The sequence below is a fragment of the Telopea speciosissima genome, chromosome 4 (assembly GCF_018873765.1).
Source record: "Telopea speciosissima isolate NSW1024214 ecotype Mountain lineage chromosome 4, Tspe_v1, whole genome shotgun sequence".
NCBI classification, from domain to species: Eukaryota; Viridiplantae; Streptophyta; class Magnoliopsida; order Proteales; family Proteaceae; genus Telopea; species Telopea speciosissima.
In genome coordinates, this window is record NC_057919.1 from 18702150 (window position 1) to 18725215 (window position 23066).

Sequence of the window (23066 nt, forward strand, 5' to 3'; positions counted from 1 at the left end):
CTTCATGATCATTATTCAGCTCATCACCCCCAACATGGAGTAGTAGTCACTATGAAATGCTCGTGTGGGATCCCATCCCTTAATTCTGTTCTGGTTCAAACCATTCCGTGGGTTCTGCCTTTTAAGTGCGTTGCTCAATCGCCAAACTTGAACTGGAAACATGCCTGACCGAAGGTTTAAGCACGATTGATTTGTAATGTGTGTGATACTGATCATCCAAGGGTTGGGCTTCGTTAGAATGTAAGTTTGAGAGAGAGTTTAGGAGTGGACAAGGGAACTTCAAAGAAGAAAAGAAAAAAAAATTTCAACTACAACCTACCAACTTTGTATTTTTCATAGTTTCAACACCAAAAATCTTGGGAAAATATTATACAGGAACTAATTTACATTGAAGGTGACCAAGCATAAATATCCTTTGATGGTTTCAGCTTTTTTTTTCTGTTGAAGCAAATGACACAGAATAATAGATGAAAATTAGACTTTCAAAAGGTCCAAACTTTTCAAAAGCTGATTCAATAATATCCACACCCACGAGCTAGTCGACGTGAATATCTCCTCCTACTAAAAAAGATGTGAATATCTCCACAATAAGGATGATTCATCAAAATTACTCTCATCTCCGCTTAGTCTTCATCCTCTGAATCTGTATTTGGAACCATAAGATGTCATTTAACTAATCAAATAAATAGGCTTTGTAAATCCAAATAAAACGCCCTCTCTCTGCCAAAAGAAGGTTGAGTAGCCAGACCATGATTCACTGGTAAAAATCTAGAAACAGGAATCTCAGTTTTTTTAACACCAATAGGTGTACTCCTATAATCACAGCAGCTTTAGGGCTCTCAAAATGGATAAACAAGGAGCGGAGAGAGAGAGAGAGAGTGTGTGTGTCTGGGGAAGTATTGCCCATATTTGGTGAAATGTTGCAGCTCTACGACAGATTCTAAAGAAATTAGAACATTTCCCAACTACAAACAAGTGATAGTTTCCTGACTTTAGAATGGTTATCTGATTGAGGCCTGCGATGGTCTTACCTGATCGGATATCTTCTCCTACTTTGCCTCTATTTTTCAGCTGTCTCAAGACCATGGAGCATATGAGAATCCACCAGTACATGTGGAACACAAGTAGCATCAATAGCATCGTATTGAAAACATAGTACACTGACGTGGGATAAGTCTCCGATAGCATCAGGTATTCACACAAATCATAGCTGGAAAAAATGCCAACCATGAGAAATGAACTAGTGAAAGAAGAATACTACAGCGCATTTAATGAGGTCAGGATTCAACAAAAAGATGGGGGAAAAAGCATGACGATAACAAGAAAAATAAAAGAGGGATGAACAAACCTTGTTGTCTTAATAACCCAAAACGGAAAGAATATTAGCCTTAGCATGAGCCATGAGACAGCAAAGAACCCAAATAACAAGCTAGCTGCAAACTCTTTCCCAGAATACTTGAAGATTTTAGCAGCTTCCATAAATACATCACTTGTATCATGCAAAGCAAGAATAATTGAACCAATCCGAAAAAACCTGCAAGATAAGTGACATAAATTTTAATTTCACTGGCGGGAGCCACGTGCACTGGGTACGCCCTTTTTTTTTTTTGGAATTCTCCACAAATTCAGAGTTAATATTTCACTGCACAAGATTTCAATCGCACAGGTGTATAAACATGTAAATGAAATGCTCCAATTTACAGTCATGGCTTTGAGGCAAGCAATTCAAAGAAAACAGAAAAGGAGGAAAATTTGCATCTAACAGATAACATGAAGTTTTCAGGTTATAGTGATCTCATCAACAAATCTCAAAATTTTCAAAAAACAGAGATGAAAGTTCTTCAAAAAGGTAGACTGAAACAAACTTCACTAGAGCCATGCTGTGTACCTCCCCATCCAGTTTCGACATCAATTGTTTCAATAAGATCTTGTTCCGATTGCTCTAGGGTCTTCTCATTCTTTGCTGCTTATGTTTTTTTTTTGTTGGACTTAATTCACAAGTTCTTTTGCTAATTCTTTATGAGATGTTATAGTTGATGGAACTATATGTGATGCACAAACAAGAATTGTTTCTGGAGAAATACAAACATGCTACACAAAAATGATTTTGATTCTTCAGAAATGTCTCTTAAGAATTAGTTTTTGAAAATATTTTCAGAATTTGAGAATCAAGTTAATGAGTCTAACTATCTTCACTGGAGAATATCTGAATGTGTACATTTGAGGATGTCTCAAATAATCAGAGTCTAAAACTTCAAATTTATGATGAATATTAGATTTTAACTGGCAAAATCTCTCTTCGAAGTCAATGGAAGTTGCGAGTCAAAAAGACTTGACATGAGACAGGTTTTACCATGAGTTTCCAGAAGAAATTGTATCCAGTCAACATATATCCAAAAATGTCATCAAGGTTTCCAAAAAAAAAAATGGCAAGAGATCGCTGCCTGATCGTGTAGCCCCTGCACCAGCGCGGGGGCCAATGAGAGTGTGTGCAGGAGCATCATCATGGAAGGGTTTTTTTGACTTCATAGGGGGCGGGACAATAAATTCACGTGCTCCTGTGTCTGGGCACAGGAACCATGTGACCAGGCAGCCTTTTTTTCCCCAAATTTTTTTTTGCCAATAACATATCTCCTCATACACCACCGACAGCCACACATACCATACAACACATGAAATATTTCATCAACATTATGCATTTCTACTATCATAAGTGCATTTCAACTGAGGCCTAGGGACGCCCCAGTAAGGAGGAGTGATATGATTCCAATTGAAGGAGCTAAAAGAGCTAGGGGCAGACCTAAAATGACCATAAGAGAAGTGATGAGGAAGGACATGCATAGTCTAGGTCTTGTACCAAGTATGACCTTGGACAAAGCCTATTGGAGAGCAAAGATCCATGTCGCAGACCCCATTTAGCTGAGAATCTCCTGACGTGCTGGGCTGTGCCTCTTTCCTCTTACTATCTTTCATCTTCAATTTTTCATTTTTCTATTTATTTCCCATCTTTCATCCCTCTTTTCCCATCTTTGTTTCCCTTTTTGGTTAGAACTCTGTTTTCCATCCTTTTTGTTTGGATCCATGTAGTCGACCCCATTAAGTTGGGATATGGCTGAGTTCGTTGTTGTTGTCTATGCAAGTATTACAACATACATTTGCTTTTTGGAACCATGTCAGGCTTACACTATCCTCCAGGCTATCAAGCCCTTCAACACTAAGGTGTGCAGTTTATTACTGTCAGTTCCACAGCCTGTTGAGCCCTAAGAGGTAAATAAGCACAATCTACCCTAAAGACTGATATTATATGCCACTTTCCTCAAGGGAACCAGCCTGCCCAAGAATTTATAATAATCTGGATTTGAGTACACACTTCAGAGATAAGAGCTTGCTTAAACCTGATTGATCCAAGTGCTCCATACATTGACTGGCACAAAACATATCTACATGTACCTAAGATACAATTGCCGTCCATCACCATGCTAAATGCCAATGGCTGTGTTTCTCAGTCCCACCTCGAAGCCAACCCTATTGGGTGGGACACTGCTTCCTTCTGTACGCAAATCAGTGGGAACACTCAAAGACAGAAAATATGCAAATGGTTAAGCACAGAATCTAAACCTAGCAAGTGAACACAAAATAAAATTTCCTTTTTATTCTTTTTTGTTCTCCTTTGTTTTTTGTCGGGGAGGGGGGGGGTGGGAATGGTTATTGATCAAGTATCTTAGCATAAGCATTATAAATTTGGGGAAGTGTTTCCTATGGGGGAACGTGGCACACGCAGGCCAATGGGAGCAGCACGCTGAAGCATCAGGCAGGCGGTCATTTCCGCCTTTCATGGGGGTGGGGTGGGACGGTCATTTCGCCCCCCCTGGCGGTGTCTGGGCCGGGTGGTACACTATGTTACAGGAAACATTTCTCCTAGAAATTTATATCCAAAGTATAGGGGGTGAAATTAGTCTCTTGTATGTCTGTTTTAGTAATAATAATAAAGAAGGATCTGCTCTGTCCTTTCCTCCCTCTTTTCCTTCCTCCTTTTCATCCTCCATCTAACCTTTGCTCATAAAAACAACTGGCAACCCTTAAGAGGTAAAGGAAGAGAAACAGAGGATTTTTGAAGTGAAGCTTTAGCTCAAGAGATATCTTAGCCATTTAGGGTTAGGCATCTCTTAGGGTCAGAGGCTATGTTGGTGGTGGTTCTTTTATGCAACATGCATGGATTGTTTTTGGCTAATGGAAATTAGTTGTTGGAGGTTTTAGGGGTGGTTGAAGGTGTTCTATTTTTTCCTGTCCTTCTTATTTATTTATTTATTTTTTTAAATCTTGAGTTTGTTGGTTGTACTTGGAAACAGCATCTCCTGCGAAGCAGGGGGTAAGGCTGCATACATTTGCCCCTCCCAGACCCTGCAGTAGCAGGAGCCTATTGCACTGGGACACTCTTTTTAGTTTGTTGGTTGTACACTTTCAAATGATTAATAAATTTTGTCTCCTACCACCTAAGGAGAAAAAAAAGAAGATAACCCATCAAGACTTCAAGACTCCCACCCAGCCCTAGAGAGATTTATCATTCCTCATATTGAATAGGACCATCTTCGTTTCATCCCCTTCAAATCTTCCTCTCAAGCAACAGTGTCTTGCAAATTGCATCCCAAGATAAACCTTCCACTCTCAAGTCTTCCCCCACCCCCAATTGACCCTCAAGATATAAATTTCAGAAGGTGATAAATGATAGTTCTCTTTGTTATCAGTGTACCCATGATCTCAAGGCATTCTTCCATTATGCATTATTGAGAACAAGTGAAATCTATCTTGGACTGATATACAAAGCAATACTACAGATACAACACAACATTCTCCAACGCATAAAACTAGACACTGTGGTATGCCACTACCAACAATTACAAATTACAATATAAATTACAATATTTATACAAAAGAAATCAAATGATTATGCTTCAAATTCATTCTCAACCAATCAATGGCACAACAATCTCCAAGACATAAAACTAGACACTGTGGTATGCCACTACCAACAATTTACAATATTTATGCAAAAGAAATCAAATGATTATGCTTCAATTCATTCTCAACTAATCAACGGCAGAAAATAGAATATAAGTTCAATTCTCCATGGAGGGCATTGCTCCTCCAAGCATAAAATGGGTAATTAAAATCCCAAAAAATTAGGAAAAAAATGTTTGCAGCATGTGATTAGGTTAACCTCAATAATGTGAAAAACAATTACAAATTTGTGCACATCAATTAAATGCAAAGAATAATACCTTGTAATGTATGAGTATCCAATCAGAATAACCGTGATTATATGATGAGACATCATAATACTGAAATCCTTCCTTCGAGTCTCCCATCTAAGAAGAGCAGCAATGCTGTAGATATAGAACCCACATTGGCACATGTAGAAAAGCTTCAAAGGGAACCTAAACAAATAAGTTTGTTAGCTTAACTAAAAGAATCCAAAAAATATATATAGAAATATGCAATTAATTATGAACTTGGAAATATACTTTAATCAGCTCCAAGCATGTAGCAAAATTGAGTTGAACATGTAGTTGCAACATCAAGGCTGCATGTCTAGTGACAAACATAAAGAAGGTTCTCACAACAGATATGCACAACTTTGACAAGAAAATCATCAATAGAGATGTAGCAGTTGATAACATTGAGGAAACATGGTCACTAGGATGCCAAGAATAGAAGAAAAGAAACTGGTAATAGTTTCTTAAGCCACCAATCTTAGAACCATTGTGATCAAATTTGTAATAAATTATATAAATGCATATCTCTGTCAGCCAGTAAACTATGAAGTCTACCTGATCTGGATCTCCTTATGATCCTGCCTATAGTAAGTCGAAATTTGTTGGGAGGACCAAGGCCAAGGGTTAGTTTTATATAATTGGAGACTGGATAGGCCAAATGTATAGGGTCACTGCGCTAAACACTAAAAGGATTCCCACTGGTTATGCCACTTAGTTGTAATTGGTTCCAAACTTCCAATGCACAGAGAGACAAACAGATACACACACACACACACAGAGGGAGAGAGAGAGAGAGAGAGAGAGAGGATACTCTTCTTTTCAACCAAAAAGACTCATGATCATAGTTGTCAAGGTACCACCTAGGCGAATTTTTCTGGGTCTGGGTGGCTGTCGCCTTAGTGGATTGAACGCCTTGACCCTTACTTAGTAAATATTTTTTATATTTGTTATTTCATTTACTTAATATATTGTTCATAAATAAGCAAATACTCCCCTATTTGAATCCAATAAAAATAGTTAAAAAATAAAATTCCAAAAGGATAAAAAATCCACCACCCCCTCCAGTTAAAGAACAAAAACTGGACTTTTGGCAGTAGCTGAAATTTTCATCTTCCTAATGCTGGGTTTTCTCTCAAATCTAAAACTTTCACAATTCTTAATATGGTAAAACATTACTAAAAACCAAAAGAGCAGGAAAATATTCATTTGTTTTGAATCCAAAAATATATATTTTCATTCAGAGCAATTTCGACAACATTCACACACACCAAATAAGGTTTGACCGGAATGTCACTCCTTCAATATAATCAGATTCAGATTTAAGCACATTATTTGGTGTGTGTGTGTGTGTGTGAATGTTGTCGAAATTGCTCTAAATGAAAATATCTTTTTTGAAATCAAAACAAATGAATATTTTACCACTATTTTGGTTTTTAGCAATGTTTTACCATATTAAGAGTGGTGGAAGTTTTAGATTTGAGAGAAAACCCAGCATTAGGAAGTTGAAAATTTCAGCTACCGCCGAAAGTCCAGTTTTTGTTCTTTAACTGGGGGGGTTGACTTTTTATCCTTTTGGAATTTGATTTTTTAATTATTTTTATTGGATTCAAATAGGGGGTATTTGCTTATTTTTGAATTATATCTTAAATATATGAAAATAACTAATGATATTTGGCATAAATAAGTGTCTATCCTGATTTCGAGCCAGGTCTCCTCGAGTTTCGATGGGTATTAGTGAATTTATTTATATAGGTGTTCAAGTTGAAACTTGCAAAGTATGGTGTTTCGGTTGAAACCTGCTCAAAACAGGTCGAGATGAGTCTCAAAACCAGGGATTTTTTTGGAGTCATTGGCCATCTCGTCTCAGTAGCTGGCGAAAGCGAGATATCTCAGTCGAAACTGCAACTGTAGACCAAGATTTTTTTCCATCATAAAAAAACACTGCCCCAGATCTCCTTGGCTGTTTCCTTATAAACTTCCTACCAATTTCTGGCTTCATAGAAAAAATAACCGAGCTTCCCCAAACTCCGCAAGGATAGCTTCACAGAGGGAGACCAATCTAGATAGGTTCCATTGTCCAGCTTTACAATGGAGATCTGAATATTTGGGTTTTCAGAAGCAACAATGTTGGGATTAACACCAGCAGAGCCACCGTTGGAGGCTTCCATTGAGCCACTAACCTCAAACATATTCTGATAAAAACACTCAGGGAAGCTGGTTGTATATCTACACTATATGGAGAGTACACAAACTACCCTGTCTCCTTCCCTCACACAATCTATCTACTTGCAGGCACAAGAGAACATACTACGACACAAAAATTATTCAAGAAACCAAGGTTTAAAGTATCGGTATCGGTTCAGGTATCGTATCAGAAGGGTGATTTTAAGTATCATATCGGAGACACATATCATACACTATAGATACACATGGAAATACACTTTTGGAGCAAAAAACAATATTCGTAAGCAATATATAACATGTATCATGAATAAACACTAAAATGGAGAACAACATATAACAAGACGAGACTTTCATTGATTTGAGTACAAATCCTTGCAATGATCAAGTTTGATGCATCAACTAAGTTAGTTTTACCTAAATATATCGATTTATAGCAAAAGAAAAGGATTAAAACCATGATTTAAACACAGATAAAGTTTTTCTTAAACCTACCTTTTTCTATGAATTCTCCTTTTATCTCTGATCTCAAAAACAAAATTATAGCCTGATAGTCGCATGGGCCTATAATGGCTGTATTGATGTGTATCGGTTGGTATTGACCATATCGGTATATGTATCGAGCCATATCGGCCGATATAGACCGAGAACCCTTTAACATACGTATCGTAAGTATCATAGTTATCAAGGCAACGCCATGGCGTCCAGGCTCTTTGGTCGCCTTGGGCGCCTAGGCGGGCGTCTTGCTGTCATGGCGGTGTCACCTTGATTTTTGACCCTCTAAACGCCATGGTCACCTTCCCCGCCTTGATAATTAGGGTAAGTATCGGTCCGTATCGTATCATATCGGCCGTATCGACCGATACAATACGATATCAATCAAGACATACTATTTTCTAAAAAAAAAAAAAAAAGATACGTACCGGCACCGACCGATACTAATACGTAACAGCTAATACCATAGTTATGAAGGTGTCACCATGGCGTCCAGGCACCTTGGATGCCTAGGCGGGCACCTTGCCACCATGGCGATGTCGCCTTGCTTTTTGACCCTCTAAAACGCCATGGTCGCCTTCCCGCCTTGATAACCATGACTGATACGATACGGACCGATAATTTAAACAATATAAGCAATTGTGTACTTCATCACATAAACATGGGCAAACATGACATACATTACGATCCTCACAAGATTCAGCAAACACCAGCATCCATCAATGGTATAAGGCAATCAAATTTAGTCAAATAAAGCTTACTTGCAGATCTGGACAGCAGAACAATCTGTTGAGTTTTGAGTTGTGGAAGAACAGCAAGAGTTAGCAACCAAGGGCATGGGAGATAGAAAGAGGACCCCTGGGGGATTCTAATATTGCATGTCCCAGCTCTTGTTATCAGTCGATAAGAGAGAGAGAAAGAGAGTACAGGAGTGGAAGTAAACTCCCCTGTTCAGGCACTCTTTGATTTGAGCTCCAAACAGCCAAGTCCTCACATGAGAACCTCTATTGGTGCTTCAACATCTTCATCAAAGACGTATATCATGATATCTTCAGAATTTTCAAATGGCAGCCTCTTCCTTGGAACCCCTTTGTTACCTAGGATTTCAAAGTGAGAGAAAGGAAGCGAAGAACTTGTAGCTCGACTCTCAAACCAGAATCAGATGCTTTAATAGCAAGTTGACGTTTAGAGTAGTGAAAGAGAGCAAAAGAAGACTAGAACGAGAGAAGGTTGCATGGTAATAGCTTGGGGAGAGAATCAATTTCTTTCCCCTATATTCATTCTCTTGCTTATAATATGGGAAATTGCACACATACCCCCATGCTAATATAAGGTAGTCGAGGGAGGTAAAAGGGATAAAACACAATACAAGATAATAACAAAGTACCCATATTACATGAAGTCAAACACTTTTAACACTCCCTCTCAAGCTAAAGTATATATATCTCCCCATACCCAGCTTGGAACAACCATTAAGAAGGGCAGGTCTAAACAGTGCCTTAGTAAACATATCACCTTGTTGATCGTACCTCAATATGCTTATAGTTGTTGAGTGCACTCAAGTTTACCATGCTTAGACCAACATGTATTAGCAGTGTGATTCATCTGATCACAGTGAGTACACTGACGCATAACTTGATCCAGTGGCTGTCCTCTGCTTGACAACCACCACAGCCTCAGCCTCCTCATGAACCACGACTTCTTCCAGAGAAACCAGTGCCACAGCCATGACACCCACTATTTGAAACTAATGAAGAATTATTTCTAGATGAGGTCAAGTCAAATTGGTGAAGGAGGGAGACACGCTATGCTGTATCTGACAAATTATCTCATCCAGGGATGGTATCTTCTCACTGGCAAGCATTTGGCTTTTCACTGAATCATCGGTTTAAGGTTGGGGTCTAATCTAAATAAAAATTTTGTATAATGTTGAGATGTAGGATTTCAATATCTATAGAGAGAGGTTGGTACACATTGAGTTCTTCCCACATGCCTTTCAACTTTCAAGGAACCATAATAGTCACCAATGGATTTACCACTCTACTTGAAGGAGAAGAACTTTTCATAAGTCAGATACCCTGGACATATTCTTACCTGAGAATACGTTTCATTGAGGTCATCCCAAACACCCTTAGCTGTGGTATGAAACATCATTGGCAGCCACAGAAGGTTCTATATTGTTCCACAACCAACAGAGTACAGTAGCATTATTAGCTATCCATTCCGGATATACAGTAGCAGTTGTAGCAGGGGTAGTTTAGTCAGGAATTTTCCATTTGGCAGTGAACTGTACTCTAACAGCCTGGGCACAAAGTAAGTAATTTGATGCACCCTTAAGTTTGACACAAGTAATTTGGACGTTGAAAGAGTCCATGGGGGGGGTTTTGAATCACTCATAATGTGCAGAAGGAGATATTGATTGGAACACCAGATAACAGAGGATAAAGCAGTAGCAAATAAACCACCAACTCAATGAGATATGTAAGAACACCGCTGTCCAGCCAAGAAATCTTCACCAAAATATTACCGTAGACAATATGATATTGGTCTCCAAGCCTGGAGAAAACTAGTGGAGTAATTAGGGATGCAAACCCCACAATTGGACACACTGAATAATGAAAATCCAGTACCAGCAACAAAAAAGTTGAAGTCTGACCTTCAAACACACAGACTTTGGGTGATTTGTAAGAACAGAGGAACCAGGGGTCAGATGGACCCCAACTTAATTGAAGGACCTCACTAATAAGGGCAAAAATTCCCTAGAATATCAAGGAGATCTGATGGATGGATCTCCCAATCTGGCAAATATCGATACTGCCAGAACGGATCAAAAAACAGAATACCACCAGCCAATAAGGGGTCTGAATCAGCCTCCCACTTGGGTCGAAAGACGTATCCAGAGAGGGCTTTAATGCCTTAAAACCTCAAGCAGATCTGATGGACAGATTTGGAGAGTACCACATGCTGCTTCTTGGGAGATTTTTAATTGTACCAAATGAAAAGCTGGGATCTGCCTTAAACACCAGTCAAAGGGCCTACACAAGGTTTTCAATGCCTCGAAGTCTCAGTCAGATCTAATAGTTAGATCTGGATTAATTGTAACCATAACTTCTCCCCAGAAACGTAAAAAAACAAGGTGCTGCATGCCTTTGTTGATGAATTCAACTCCTGTAGATGAATACCTTCATGGAAAACCCAGAAGTAGGCAGTATGTGCAAGGAGACTCTAGTTTATTTTCATGTAACCATTAACTAGAGTCTCATATAGTATGTATGGCAGCATAGGTTGCGGCAACCATGAGAAAAGGTCTCTAAGAGACTATCGAACCAGAGATAGAAGAAGAGGTACTGATTTAAAATTGCTCTGATACCATGTAACAGCAGAGAAACTTACCATCAATACTTACCAAGCTTGAAGAGAGAGAGAGAAGAAGGAGAAAGGGAAGACAAGATCGATGGAGAAGAGCTGAACCCCTAGAGCCACAGTAGGATTCAGAATGGAATCCTATCATGGCCTAGGCCAATGACTTAAATTGTTATTAAGATTAGAGTCCAACTAGGAAACAAAAACAAGTAGATCCCCAAGACACATTTCACATTAAGACTCTACTAGACTAAACCCAAACATAACAAATAATTCTAGCTAATAACAAAACCAACATAACCAGCTAACTAAACCGACATAATAAGGTTAGGAGTCCCCCTCACGATATACATTTAGCAAATCCCAATGGAACATCATACTTCAATGGCTAATATTACATAAGTTTGGCAGGCCCGGTCTTTGTCTAGGACCAGCTCTCTCTATTTCATTCTAATTCCTTTTGCTTACATGTGATCACTGAAACAAGAGAGAAATTCTAGTTGGGAAATGGTAAAGACACCTTTTTTTTTTTTTTTGGATAAGTACCTATTATATGGGGCCGGGGAAAATGAGAACCATGAGACTTGAACTCAAGACCTCCAAGTAGGGTGGGATTTTTGATGCAGCTCCAAGAAGGAAGAAGAAGAAGAAGAAACCCTAAACTTAGGGTTTAAATAGGGAGCCGCAGGCTAGGATTTCTATTTTTCCATACTTAGTTATTTTTCTGTTTTTTAGATTGAACCGGCTTAAATTGGTTGCATCCAATTGGTTCAATTGGTCTAATTTAAGTGAAATGTTCCTATTGGCTAATAGGTTCTTATATCCTATTGGCTAGTATGGAATCTTCACTTAAGTTAATTGTTCTAAGTTAGATTCTTTTATTTTTAAGTTAGTAGGGGTAGTTAAGTCATTATACTATTTTAAGTAATTAATTAGACTTAAACCTCTCCCTTCCACGTTTTTGTGAAGGAGAGGCATTTAATTTGTAGTAGGAATTGGTCTATGGCCTTATTATAAATATAAGAGATCGTGGGAGGCTCCCCCACAATTGAAATTTGAATTAAAAGACTGTTTTCTGCTGCTGGCTGACTGCTGCTGCTGCTCCTTGCTCTTCAAGAGTGTTTGCATCCTTGTGGGTACATCAAGGTGGAAGGGTGGGTGGAATCCTACGACTCCTTACGCCGTGACGGCTGGGAGGGTCTCTCTTCGAAGGTGATTTCATCCTTCATCCCTTAACTTGCTGCCGGTGGAATCCTATAGTAAGTTGAGATTTAAATTTCTGTTTTTAGTTTCCTTCCCTCCCCCATTTGATCCCTCTTGTTTTTCTATTTGAATTTCCAAAACCCTAGATCATTTAGGCATTATCCAGCCATCATCCTACCTCGGTTTTACACCAAAATCAGAGCACAGCCTTCCCACACCATCTCCCCCACTCGACCAGACTTGCTGCCCATTCTGTCCAGCCAAACCCTAAAATCCCTCTTATCCTTTAAACCCTAAAAAACCCTAATTTTCTGCTGGGACATATTCAGCCATCAGAAAACCTCCCTGCTGCAGCCGAACCTTCCCCCTAGTCCCTCTAACACTCGACCTTAAGCCCTGCCCCTGAATCCTACTGTAAACCCCAGTTTTGGCTATTTTCCTAATTTTAAAAACCCGGAACCCTAACCCTAAATCTGCAGAATTTTGAAACCTAACCAAATCCAGATATTTTTATACCATAATGACCCTCTAAACCTGCAGATTAAAACCCTATAAACCCCATTCCCAAATTCCCATCCTAAACCCTAATTTTGCCCTAAAACAGCCCCTAATCAGCCCTAAACAGCAGGCTTGACCAAAGCTTGATTCCAATTGGCTCCTAGTAGGATTATCACCTATTCTAGGACTACATTACTTTTGCACTCCACACTCTACTTAAATGGTTCTCGCATTTTCTTGTAACTTGGAGCCTGTACCCTGTTTTTCTCTATCTTCATTAGATACGTTAGGTCTTGGTTCGCAATTTGTTATTCATTATAGAGAAAATGATAGAGATACATTCTTGCTTCCCAAGTATTCATGAAACTCCAAGACAAGCACGACAGCTAGTACAATGCCCAAACGTAAAATCACACACTGCTCACTGGGTTGTTCAAAAAGAGGGAAACCTGAAAAATATAGTTTAACCCATTTGGTAACAGCCAGCTAGATGCACAATGCTTCTATTCTATACTAATGATTTAATGCATCTCAACTATGACTGCCAAAAACAAAAACGCAACTCAAAAAGGTATAGGACAATAAATAGGCGTTTGCCCACCAAACAACATGCGCATTCAACAAATAGATGCATTCATCCAGTATCTCGAACAAAAGATGAAGAAAAACCCATAACTCACTTAAGCTCTTGGTTTGGCCAGCCTCTGAAGTATTCTTTTGTATCCCTGAACCAGGGTTCATGGTATGTAATTGTAAGAATGCAAACTTGTACCGCGGCATAGTATGTTAGTTTCCACATAGACTCTGAGATCTTCGCAATCTTTGCCTGCTTAGCCTCATTGATCTTCACTGTAACAGCTCCACTACTCAATGACCAGATGGCCAGCCTCTGAAAAATAAACATTAAGAAACCAGGTAAGGAATTCAATAAAAAAAATAAAAGAAAGAAAGGAAAAGACAAGTGATCGCTGATTAAGCATATTCAGTGTTACTACACAAATATTCATTTAATCCTTTAAAGGTCAAAGGTTTATAGGAGAGTTATACGGCCAGCAATGAATTATGGAGCAATTGATGGGGATTGGTATGCTGAAACACAAGGGTTCAGAAAACCACCCTTAACAGGATCACAGATGATCACAAAACCATATTTAGAGAAGTTTCTAGAAGTCAAAATCAAAACAGACTACGGTCCAAGTCTGGCCAAGCGTAGCATACAAGCAGTAGTTTAAATCCCCAAAGTTTAATGATAACCCAACAGTTGGATTAGAACAAAAGTTGAATCTTCAGAACCAGACAAAAAAATTCCCAGATTTGGAAATTTCCTGTAACACCAGATCAGAGTGTCTGATCTGTCCAAAACCTTGATCGAATGTCAGTCTATAACGCCCCAAAATATCCCCAAGATCTAATGATTAGATCTCCTCTAGGATGGATCACATATCTGATCAAGAATGCCCCAAAACAAAGCATCCACTGGAGTATTCCAATTGAGTTTTGGATATAAGATAGGCACTAACAGATCTACTATGAATATTAGTTGATTACTTAAAGATTATTCCACCAGAACTAGAGATTCAAAGACAATGCAGCAGTTCCAATCAAGGGAAAGATAAACAGAAACTTACTTGAACAAAACAGAGCAGCAACAATGGGGATATTGATTTCTCACTGAAGGCCTTGATCAGATTCCATCCAATCAAACCAGAGTTTCTCACTCTCTCACTGTCTCTCACAACTCACTGATTCTCTCAGCAGCAAGACAACGAAAGCCAATCCATTCATCAATAATCATAATCGTGGGCAAGGCCCTTACAGCTTATTCTTTAAATAAAACTAGTAATGCAGTCCTTATCAGTTTAGGTAACTGTCCAACCGATAGGAATAGGGACTCCTACTTGCTAATAACAATAATAACCCAAATAGTAAACCAAAATCTGAAAGTAAACATCCCACACTAGGTAAAGGAATTATCTAAACATAATAGGAGTCTACTTAACAACCACAACAAGACTCTTATACAAAATAAAAGCCCATGATCTGGTAAGGACATAGTCCTGTCAAGCCAAAAGGCTCTAATGAAGAACCCTAGTTCTTCGTATTCTTGAAACTGTAGGTGAGGTACTGCCACCCTGCATCATGAATGTTGGGCAGTGGAATAACAATATATAAAATAAACTTAAGTCTCACTGAAATGAGGATGTTGAGATGGGTGAGTGATAAAACTAGAAAAAAATAAAACAAGGAATGAAGAAATTAGAGCTAATTTAGGAGTACCTCCAATACATGATAAGTTGAGAGAAAGCCGTTTGAGGTGGATGGAAATCAGCAACGGAGGCCTTTGAATGCTCCAATAAAGACGGGTGATACGATTCAGATTGGAGGAACTAAAAGAACAATGGGTAGGCCTAAATGACTCTAAGTGAAGTGGTAAGGAAAGACATGCATAGCACTAGTAACCAGTATGGCTTTGAAAAAGTTGATGGGGCAAACAAGATCCATGTATCCGACTCCATTTAGTTGGGATAAGGTTGATTTGAGTTGAGTTGAGTTGAGTATTACAACACAAAAGCAACAAAACCTTATCAGAACAGACAATGTTACCTATCTTTACCAGCAAGAAACAAAATCATTACTCAGAGCAGAGTCCAAAAACTAAAAGAAGTCTGAATAAATTTCATAACAGAAAAAATACACCCGTTATCAGATATAGCTCTTTCTAGGTGGATGAAATAAAGAAATTTCCTCTGCAGGGGATGAGCAATGATGCAGGGATTTCAGACATGGTGCCATATTTTGTTCAGCAGTATGAAAGGAAGTACTAGTAAGGAAGTTAAGAGAATTCTGATAAATTTAGATGGAAGAATCTAAAACTATGTTAGCACAATTTCAAGCAAGGAGTGGGAGCTGGCCAAGGAAGCATCAACAGCTAATTAGTCCTGTAAAAGCTAAAAGAAAAAAATATTTTGAATCAGAACCAATGAACCTTATTTTATCACTAGATATGGGCTTTTACAGGGCCACAACCCAGATTCGACCCAAGTATGGAACAGGCTTATAATATGGCAGCTAGACCTCCACCTTTTTATCTATTGGCCAATTGCATATCCTTTCTTTGATTTCAGGTTTTTCTTTTGTTTCGTTTCATTTCATCTCCTGTAATGTCAACAGGGAAGCTCATATTCTAGCTCAAGGAGCTACTTGTTTGGGGCTTTCCCAGATTTGGAAGCTTAGCCCATCTTTGTGTATTGTAAACACTGTCTTTTGGGAGGAGTTTCTCCTCTCTGGATTTTGCTTAATAAAATTTTCTGGTTCTGTTCAAAAAGAAAAATTTGCTGGATAGCTGTCTTTTACAGTTGTACTAGGTCACACAACAAAACACAAAGCATCTTTCATTAGATCTTAAGCCTGTGATAACATGTTAAAGAGCTTTAGCTCCCTCTCTCACCCCCCCCCCCAACACACACACAAAAAAAAGTAGAAAGAAAATGTTCCTAGAGGGAATAGAACTCAAGTCTATGAAAGAAGTATTAGGCATTTCATTTTTTATTGATTTTATGATTGAAATTAAGAAATAAAATGTTACTTGGAGTGAATGAAGTTGCTTTTTCTATTTCATATGTTGTCTGCCAATCCTTCAGTTTGTGGTTAGTACTACCATTTTTCTGAACTGTTTGTCTGGCCAAGAATCAATTTCTTTCACAATATAAGTAGATCTTGTGAACCCCAATATTTTCTAATCTATAATAGTTGTTCTCTCCAAATAATGAATATTCCTTTTACATTTCTAACCCAAGATCTAAACTTTCAACAGCCTCCTAAATCATCCACACTGAAGAATTCCTCCTATCACCTGTTCATTCAATAAACCAACCAAGAAACTTCAAGATTCATGTAGAACACAAGAAATCATACATAAGGAATAAATTACGGCCTTCCCACCTAATGTAGTACACTCCCTATTCATTGGCAGGAGATACTATGTCAGTTTTGTATAAGGAGAAAACCTAGAAGAGCTAGTTGATCCAACCTTAGGGTTTCATCAAAAAATAGAAGCAGCAAGAAAGATGAGTCTAACTACCACAGGATGCAATAACAATGTTTCTATGATGAAACATAACATGTTAATTTTCAAAACAAAGGACTTAGGACTAACTTCCTCAAAGTCTTAATCAACTTGAATAACAGAATGCCTTGGAGAATAAATGAACTCCTAATTTGCTTTCAACTTCAGTGCCTCAACTACATTCCTCTTTTGCATTATACCCAATAAACAGCCAGCAAGAGAAACAATAAAGAGAATGACGAATGAAAAGAGATAGATAGGCTATGTGTATCAGTCACTAGTCAGTTGACTCATAGAAAAGCAGTATGCCTTGGCATCTATCTAAAATATGAACGATCATGTTAATGGTTAATTAGGGACACAGTACCAAATTGGAGGCCTATGTTCTAGCAAAAAGAATCAATTTTACAACATAAATAGGGTAAGACAACAATGATGAGCCAACATCTCAGATGCGATGAGATCAATCTAATCTAAGGGACTCAAGGAAATCTTCAAAACCCAAAACAATCTCTAATAATAATTTCTGCACAGAAAGTTTATCGAAGGAGATACCATCAAAATTAAGCTTTTAAATGTCCTTGTAGAGTCAATTACATCTTTCCTCTATATGCGCTTTCACCTAACTATTGCACTCAGCTCATAATACAAATTGGGTCGTCAGAATTAAAGGACCTGACTTTAAGATTCCATAGCCCAAATGTAATAAAGAAGCAAACACTCACTTATTGAACTCAAATCCCATTGTACCAGAATGAAATCGAAGCTTCTGCCTAAAGCATTCATAATATGGACAAAAAAAAAAGAAGGATCCGAGAACCTCACACGAAAGAAGAAGCTGTCCAAGAGGAACCTAGCCAAAACGAAAGCGAAGGCGAAGTAGATAGCAATGAGGAAATGCCAAGAGTCGGGAATGCCAGGGTGACTCCAGATCGAGTCCATGAGAGAAAGCGGGAATTGGGAGAGAAGCATCAACTAAATGGATCAACAATAACTGCCGCCAATACGGTTAGATCTCTCCGACATTAATGAGGATAATATCAACGTGCGATACGAAACGAAACATTCTTCCTTCCCATTTAGTGATGTCTCATCCAAAAGCTGCGAGAGCAGAGCAGGACAAGATTTGATTTGCCCTAATCTGCATTACCAGTGAGAACCAACGAGTGACGAAGTAAGACAGAGACACCTGCAGAATAACAAATCCGCCGTCGAAAGTTGGAATTTCACAAACACACACACACACACAGAAGGAAAGACAGAAGAAAGACGCAAAAGCAGCAACTGGAATGACTCAAAGATAGAGTGGACCAGTGAGGGTATGGATCTAATCAAATGGAAATTGGGAATCACTCCAATCTTTATTTATCTCTCCATCTTTATCTCTCAAAACGATGGATTTGTTGGTTTTACTTTTACGGTTGTGTGTGTCCCGTTAACAGCATTCCAGCATTACCAACAAACAGTCAAAACACCTAAAGTCACAAAATCACTCCCTGTCCCTTGCTCATTCCAATTCATTTCTTTTCTTATTTTAACCTAACCGGTCAAAAAAAACTTTGACCCACAACTTGTAAAAGGAACCGTCCACTGCACATGGGGATGAGAGAGACTCAGAAGTGACTCAGGAATGTAGCAATAGGACCCACTTGCTCCAACTTGAACCAGACCAACTCGCTCCAAATTTAACCAAAACCATGCTTGGGTTAGCTACATGTGAGAGTAGGGTGCCGGGCCAAGCCGGTTTCGATTGGGCCTAATCTGGCTTCCCCACTTTAGGACCTCACAGTGTGATTGGCCCGTTTAAGTAATCGGACTTCATATGCTAGGCATGATCTCGTTTATAAACGGTCGGTTGGGTACCGGTCCTTAATCGGGTTACCAATAATCTAGCTAAACGGGCTATAAATGTGTCGGGCTAAGCAAAATGGACTATAAACGGGCTTTAAACATGTCAGGCTGGGTCAAGCTATTAATCGGTCAATCTCGATCACGTGGCCATTGGGCTGGACTGTTATTTGGGCCGAGCTCAAGCCCAACCCGTTTATTAAACGGGCCAGACCGATCTCTAGTTTTCCCAGTCGGACTTGCTGGCGCGCGAGCCTAAAATTGACACCCCTATGTGAGAGGCAACCACCAGTCCCATTATTATCATTTATAAGGTGAAGAGGGGTATTTATGAAAACAAAAAGGACAGTTGGTTGTGTTTCACATGTATGTGCACCAGCACGTACGTGTAGAGGATCCATTGTCTCATAATCATGCCTCTTGATAAGAACTATGGGTTACATTTTTGAATTAGCACTTCAAAGGTGCTGGATAGGTGTTTACAATCCTCAATTATATGGGAGATTCTCCAGGGAATATTACTCTCGTTGCCTCATAGAATGTTTATGATCATCAAATTATCTCCTTCAATACAGAGTCTTCTGATGCCATGTAACAAAGCTTGTTGTAGAGCATACTTGACAACAAATGCTTCAACTACGCAGGTGTGAGTGACACCTACACCCTTAGAGAAGCAGAAGATAAATAAGACTAAAGAATCCTTGCTTATACCACCAATCTCAGCAAGCCTTGGATTTCCTTTACTGGTGCCATCTACTACATTTAGTTTAATTAATCAATCCTAGGGGTGGAGGATTTCACTTAACCAATCGCGAGTTTGTTCTAGACGTTCCTTTAAACGAAAATTGTTGAAGAAACTCCTCAGCCAAAAAGAAAGCTCTCCTGGATAAGGCTGAAGCTTGGGAGAACATTTGACAAAAAACCACGTCCCAATAGCTAATCCATAGTTGCCAAAGAATACTGGAAACCAGGACAAGTGGACAACGATTCTTTGATCCTTTCTCAACCATGAAGATTTCATTAGCAATTTCCATATCATTCCTTTTAGGTCAAATGTGTTCTGTATTGAAGGGTTCAAAGCCACCCAAACCTCAGTAGATCTAGGGCACGATAAAAACATATGCGTTACATTTATGTTTGGCGCTACACATAGGCAGCATTGCAACGACAAATTCATGCCTCTACTGGTTAGGAGATCAGCTGTGGGAAGCCGCTCATGGAGCATTTTCCACATGAAATTTTGAACTTTCAAAAAAATAGGAAGATGCCACAATTTTAATCAAACAGGGTTCACTAGGGCAAATCCCCCTTGAAGAGCGAGATGATACGTGAACGAGATCGAGAACTGTCCATTCGTTGTTGGTAACCAACCATATCTATCTTGACAAGGCATGAACGGGGTTGGGATAGATAAGATAGAGATGGAAATTTCTTCCGGTCACCATTCAAAGAACTCGTGACAATGGCGCCATTGTCACGAGTTCTAATCAATCAACTGCACAATGCTTGTTGGGGCATTTTGGGTGAGAGGGTAAGGAGCTGCATTAGGTGGGAAGTTGGGGATCCAAATATCTCTGTTCAAAGATTAATACTTTGTCCATCATCAAGTTGAATAAACATATCGACCTTTCTTAAGGAGAGGAACTGCGCTCAATATTGATTTTCACCCCCCAAAAGGATGTCTGTGAAGTAGAGGCATGAAGGATGGTACTATGTGGAGAATATTTTTCCTTCATTAGACGAACCCAAACAGATCTCGATGGTAGCAATAATTCCAAGGCCTTTTTTCGCTAATTGAGCTTGATTCATCTGTTCTGAGTGTTTAACATTTCATCTACCGCATCGTTTGGGTTGGCAAATCAATTCCCAGTTGAGAGTAGGGAGGTGAGAGTCTTCTCCATTTGACCAAAAGAACTTACGGCAGATCCTATCCATACCTTGATGTATTGTTGCAGAAAGTCCAAAACAAGACATATAATACAATGGCATGGACGGGGGAGAGGATTTAAGAGTAACTATATGTCTATCAAATTTAGATTCTAAATGAATTGACACATGGCAATTTCTAATAATAATTTGATGGAAGAGATTCTAGTATAGGCAATAAGCATCATTAAAATTCACTCCTTTAAATTACTAATTGCCAAGTCCACAAGCTTATGCATAAGTGAGATGTGTCTTACTGTTAGCTTTTCATTGGATAAACGTCCATTCTTAGCTAACCATGAATTGATAACTGTGAGAAAAGTAAAAATCAACTAGTATGAGCTAAATAAGTGAAAATATAACCAAGTGCGCTAGACATTTGTTCACAAAAAAATAAAAATAAAAGCCCACTGCTACCAGGAGGTCTTGGGTTCAAGCCTCCTGGTTCACATCTTCCCTCCCCCTAAACTATAAACAAAAAAATTGACTTTTATAATAGATTGCAATGCATGTAAACTGATATGGCTTATATTACCACATCATAAGAGGATGTAAGTTATATAATCATCCGAAAATCACCTTGATGGAAGGTAGTTATTGAAGGAGATATCTTAGTCTCCCCAGGTCCATGGTTTAACTAATGAACACCAAACTCACCATCAAAGATATTACGGAGAAATTAAAAGCACTGGGACACCACCGACAGAGAAGAAGCATTGCATTTAGAGTTGGATAGTTTGGCAGGACTTCTTCTACAACTTCAACTACAGTTATAACGACTTTTCCATCAATGGTATCAGAGCAGGGTTCTTAGCCATCTATCCACTGTTCTTAAGTTTACCTCTATTTTCCGTCATGCCTTGACCAATCGATAGTAGCATAATCGCAATCCCACAAGCAAGTGGCCAGTGGCCAACTTGCAGAACAGAGCCATAGCCACAGACATGAATGGGTTTGTGGCCTGCGTCCACAGATCACGGATTAGTAAAAAGAATGAAAGTTGCAAACTGCCAGACCACAACCAGGATCTATAGGGACAAAAGGAGCTAATCTAGGGGATCCTCGCATGGCTAGCCACAACCCGTTGGTGGAAAGTATTTTGGACATGAGCATAAAGACTAGACAGCCCCCTCCCCCCCCCCCCTCATCGGCTTCTCATCTTTTTTGCCATATGACAATTGTCCTCAGAAGAATTAAGAAGTAATGACCCTACTTTAGTGAAAAACTTAAAAATGTCAAAATTTAGCATTCTTTAACACACTCTTAATTTAGGATATCAAAATGCAAAATCAGGACTTGGATCAATCTCCGTCTAGGGATGTAATGGTTGGTTGAAAATTCATATGTGATCCATCTTCATATCCGTTTAGGGGAATCCATATTCCAACAATTAGTTTTTAGAAACTAACTGAATTCGTTCGAAAGTTAATCAGATGCAGATATAGATATATCAATTTCAAGTCGGATACCCGATCCGTTAAGATTTGATTATAAAAAAATGGGAAAAAGAACTTTGTCCGGGAGTGTGGCCTACGCCAGCACTCTCATGAGTCTATTATTTAGGATATCAGCTGTGGGAAGTTGCTCATGGAGCACTTTCCACATGAAAATTTGAACTTTCAGAAAAATAGGAAGATGACACAATTTTAATCAAACAAGGTTCACTGGGGCACATCCCCCCTGAAGAGCAAGATGATATGTCAACGAAATCGAGACCTGTCCATTCGCTGTTGGTAACCAACCATATCTATCTTGACAAGGCATGAAGGATGGTACTATGTGGAGAATATTTTTCCTTCATTAGACGAACCCAAACAGATCTCGATGGTAGCAATAATTCCAAGGCCTTTTTTCGCTAATTGAGCTTGATTCATCTGTTCTGAGCGTTTAACATTTCACCCACCGCCTCGTTTGGGTTGGCAAATCAATTCTCAGTTGAGAGTAGGGAGGTGAGAGTCTTCTCCATTTGACCAAAAGAACTTACGGCAGATCCAATCCATACCTTGATGTATTATTGCAGAAAGTCCAAAACAAGACATATAATACAATGGCATGGACGAGGGAGAGGATTTAAGAGTAACTATATGTCTATCAAATTTAGATTCTAAATGAATTGACACATGGCAATTTCTAATAATAATTTGATGGAAGAGATTCTAGTATAGGCATCATTAGAATCCACTCCTTTAAATTACTAATTGCCAAGTCCACAT

General features: G+C 38.9%; 1 protein-coding gene across 1 annotated transcript; it reads right to left on the reverse strand.

Moving 5' to 3' along the window:
* Positions 1 to 551: 551 nt before the first annotated feature.
* Positions 552 to 18256, reverse strand: LOC122660475 (ceramide synthase LOH2). The gene is made up of 6 exons (XM_043855797.1): positions 17905 to 18256; positions 13694 to 13902; positions 5280 to 5435; positions 1349 to 1534; positions 1032 to 1210; positions 552 to 643 (listed from the first exon to the last, which is right to left on the reverse strand). Exons 1-6 carry the CDS (start codon positions 18049 to 18051, stop codon positions 624 to 626), a joined length of 897 nt encoding a protein of 298 aa, XP_043711732.1. The 5' UTR covers positions 18052 to 18256; the 3' UTR covers positions 552 to 623.
* Between the last annotated feature and the right edge of the window lie 4810 nt (positions 18257 to 23066).

Excerpts from the sequence above, each read along its gene's own strand:
- LOC122660475 (XM_043855797.1), bottom strand. The coding sequence starts at position 18,051 with ATGCTTCTCTCCCAATTCCCGCTTTCTCTCATGGACTCGATCTGGAGT. Across the intron at positions 13,903-17,904 it reads TGGACAGCTTCTTCTTTCGT|AGGCTGGCCATCTGGTCATT; the intron begins GTGAGGTTCTCG and ends TTTATTTTTCAG. Across the intron at positions 1,211-1,348 it reads TGGGTTATTAAGACAACAAG|CTATGATTTGTGTGAATACC; the intron begins GTTTGTTCATCC and ends CATTTTTTCCAG.